Genomic DNA, 1899 nt, shown 5'->3' with positions numbered 1-1899 from the left:
CTCCTGCTCTCCTGCATTCCTGACCTTCCAGCTTGAACCAGCGAGGCGGCAGCGCGCTCCAATGCCTACCTGGCATTCAGTCCCCGACTCTGGTGAGTGCTCCCCACGTATTTCTCCTCCGCTGTTCTGCTTCTCCATTTAAAATCTTCACTTTACCGATAAGGGAAGAAGGTTCAGGTGTTTCTTGAAGGATGAGGGTTAAATGATTTAAGGAGAGAGAAAAAGAGGCTCGACCCGTGCAATCTCTACCGCACAAAGCACACCTTCGGGTCTGCTCTGTAGCCCCTGCCGGTGCCTGCACCTAGTCCACCTCGGGACCCCATCCTGAAAATGCGTGTGTGTCCTCCCTAACAGGCTGCTCTACGTGCGTGCAAATGTCCTTCCTGGTGTGTGGACTCCCCTTAGCATCACAGGGGACCAGGCGCCAGGCAGACACTCTGTCAAGGTTGCAGGTTCCAACTCTCATCTCTCCTGTCTCTTCCTTCCTAGGCATCTCCTACTGCCGGCTGAGTCCGGGAGAAGTTGGGCAAGAGTCTCCCCTCCGATTCCCCAGAATGCGCAACGCTTGCCTTCGCTTCAAGGAAAGGCTGATGCAGCGGCTGCGACCCCAGCCCACCAAGCTTGTTTTCCGTAACTTCATGTCCCACACGAGGAGCAAAGATTTTCGCGTGGTGGTGCTCGGCCCGGCCGGCGTGGGCAAGAGTGCGCTGGTGCAGAGGCGGGTGCGCGGCACTTTCCGAGACACCTACCTGCCCACCATTGAAGATACCTACCGCCAGGTGCAGGGCTGCAACCACGCCATGGGTGCCCTGCACATCATCGACACCACTGGCGGCCACCGCTACCCAGATCTGCAGCGCCTTGCCATTTCCAGGGGCCATGCCTTCGTCCTGGTCTACTCCGTCACCAAGAAGGAAACCCTGGAGCAGCTGAAGCCCTTCTATGAGCTGATCCGCGAGATCAAAGGCAGCAACCTGCATAAGTTCCCTATCGTGCTGGTGGGCAACAAGAGAGATGACAGGTTCCACAGGGAGCTGACCCTCAGAGATGGTGCTGCCCGTGCGCTCGAGTGGAATTGCGCTTTCCTGGAGACGTCGGCCAAGTTGGATGTCAACGTGCAAGAGCTGTTCTACATGCTGCTGAACCACGAGAAGCCTGACACCTGCCCCCCTAGTCCTCAGAAGAAATCCCAGAAGCCAAAGGCCACCGAGAAGCTGCCTGGCAAGTGCGTCATCATGTAAGTCCAGGGTGGTAAAAGCCGACGGTATCCTGTAGTGTGCAGAAAACACAGAGCAATCCCAGTCCTTCTGTCACCTGTACTGACTGATAATTGTGCTGTGAATTGGACTATAACATCCAGATGTCCATACATGTGCCTTGTATGTTGATAACTTTTATTTCTCTCAGGCAAGATAACTCAGATTGTTAAAGCATTAGCATTTGTGGAAAAGAGGAGAAAAGGAGCATGATGCATTTAAAATAAGACCTTGAACATAAATTTAGAAAGAGAAACGTTTTAGAAAGAATAAAATACAAAAATATTTTGAAAGATGCCACAGCCCTTTTGTAACCCTAGTATTGTGTATTATTTGCAAACATGTCAATTTTTGTAAATGTCTTGTCATATCTTTCCACTGTGTATTTATTGTTAAAAAATGTGTTTCGCAACAGCTTTCAAATATTGCTATGAGATAGATGTACTAAAAAAAACTTAACAAATAAATCTCCTATAGATTGATCATTGGGATTGGAAGCAGAGACAATTATGAAAGTGGAACTTGCTCACGAATATGTGTTAGCTGTTCCTAAGTCATTATGAAATGTTCGTTTTAATTGTGTAACCACTTGTTGACTTAATAAAAATTCTCCTGCATGCAATCAGCTGTAAGAATGTTTTTC

General features: G+C 49.2%; 1 protein-coding gene across 1 annotated transcript; it reads left to right on the top strand.

The window, feature by feature from the left end:
• Positions 1-554: 554 nt before the first annotated feature.
• LOC134382999 (GTP-binding protein Di-Ras3-like) lies at positions 555-1241 on the top strand. The gene has a single exon (XM_063103657.1). It carries the CDS (start codon positions 555-557, stop codon positions 1239-1241), a length of 687 nt encoding a protein of 228 aa, XP_062959727.1.
• Positions 1242-1899: the final 658 nt, after the last annotated feature.

This window comes from Cynocephalus volans, chromosome 8 (assembly GCF_027409185.1).
Source record: "Cynocephalus volans isolate mCynVol1 chromosome 8, mCynVol1.pri, whole genome shotgun sequence".
Lineage (NCBI taxonomy): Eukaryota > Metazoa > Chordata > Mammalia > Dermoptera > Cynocephalidae > Cynocephalus > Cynocephalus volans.
Note: the sequence above shows the minus strand (reverse complement) of the source record. Positions and strands in the feature narration are given on the sequence as shown.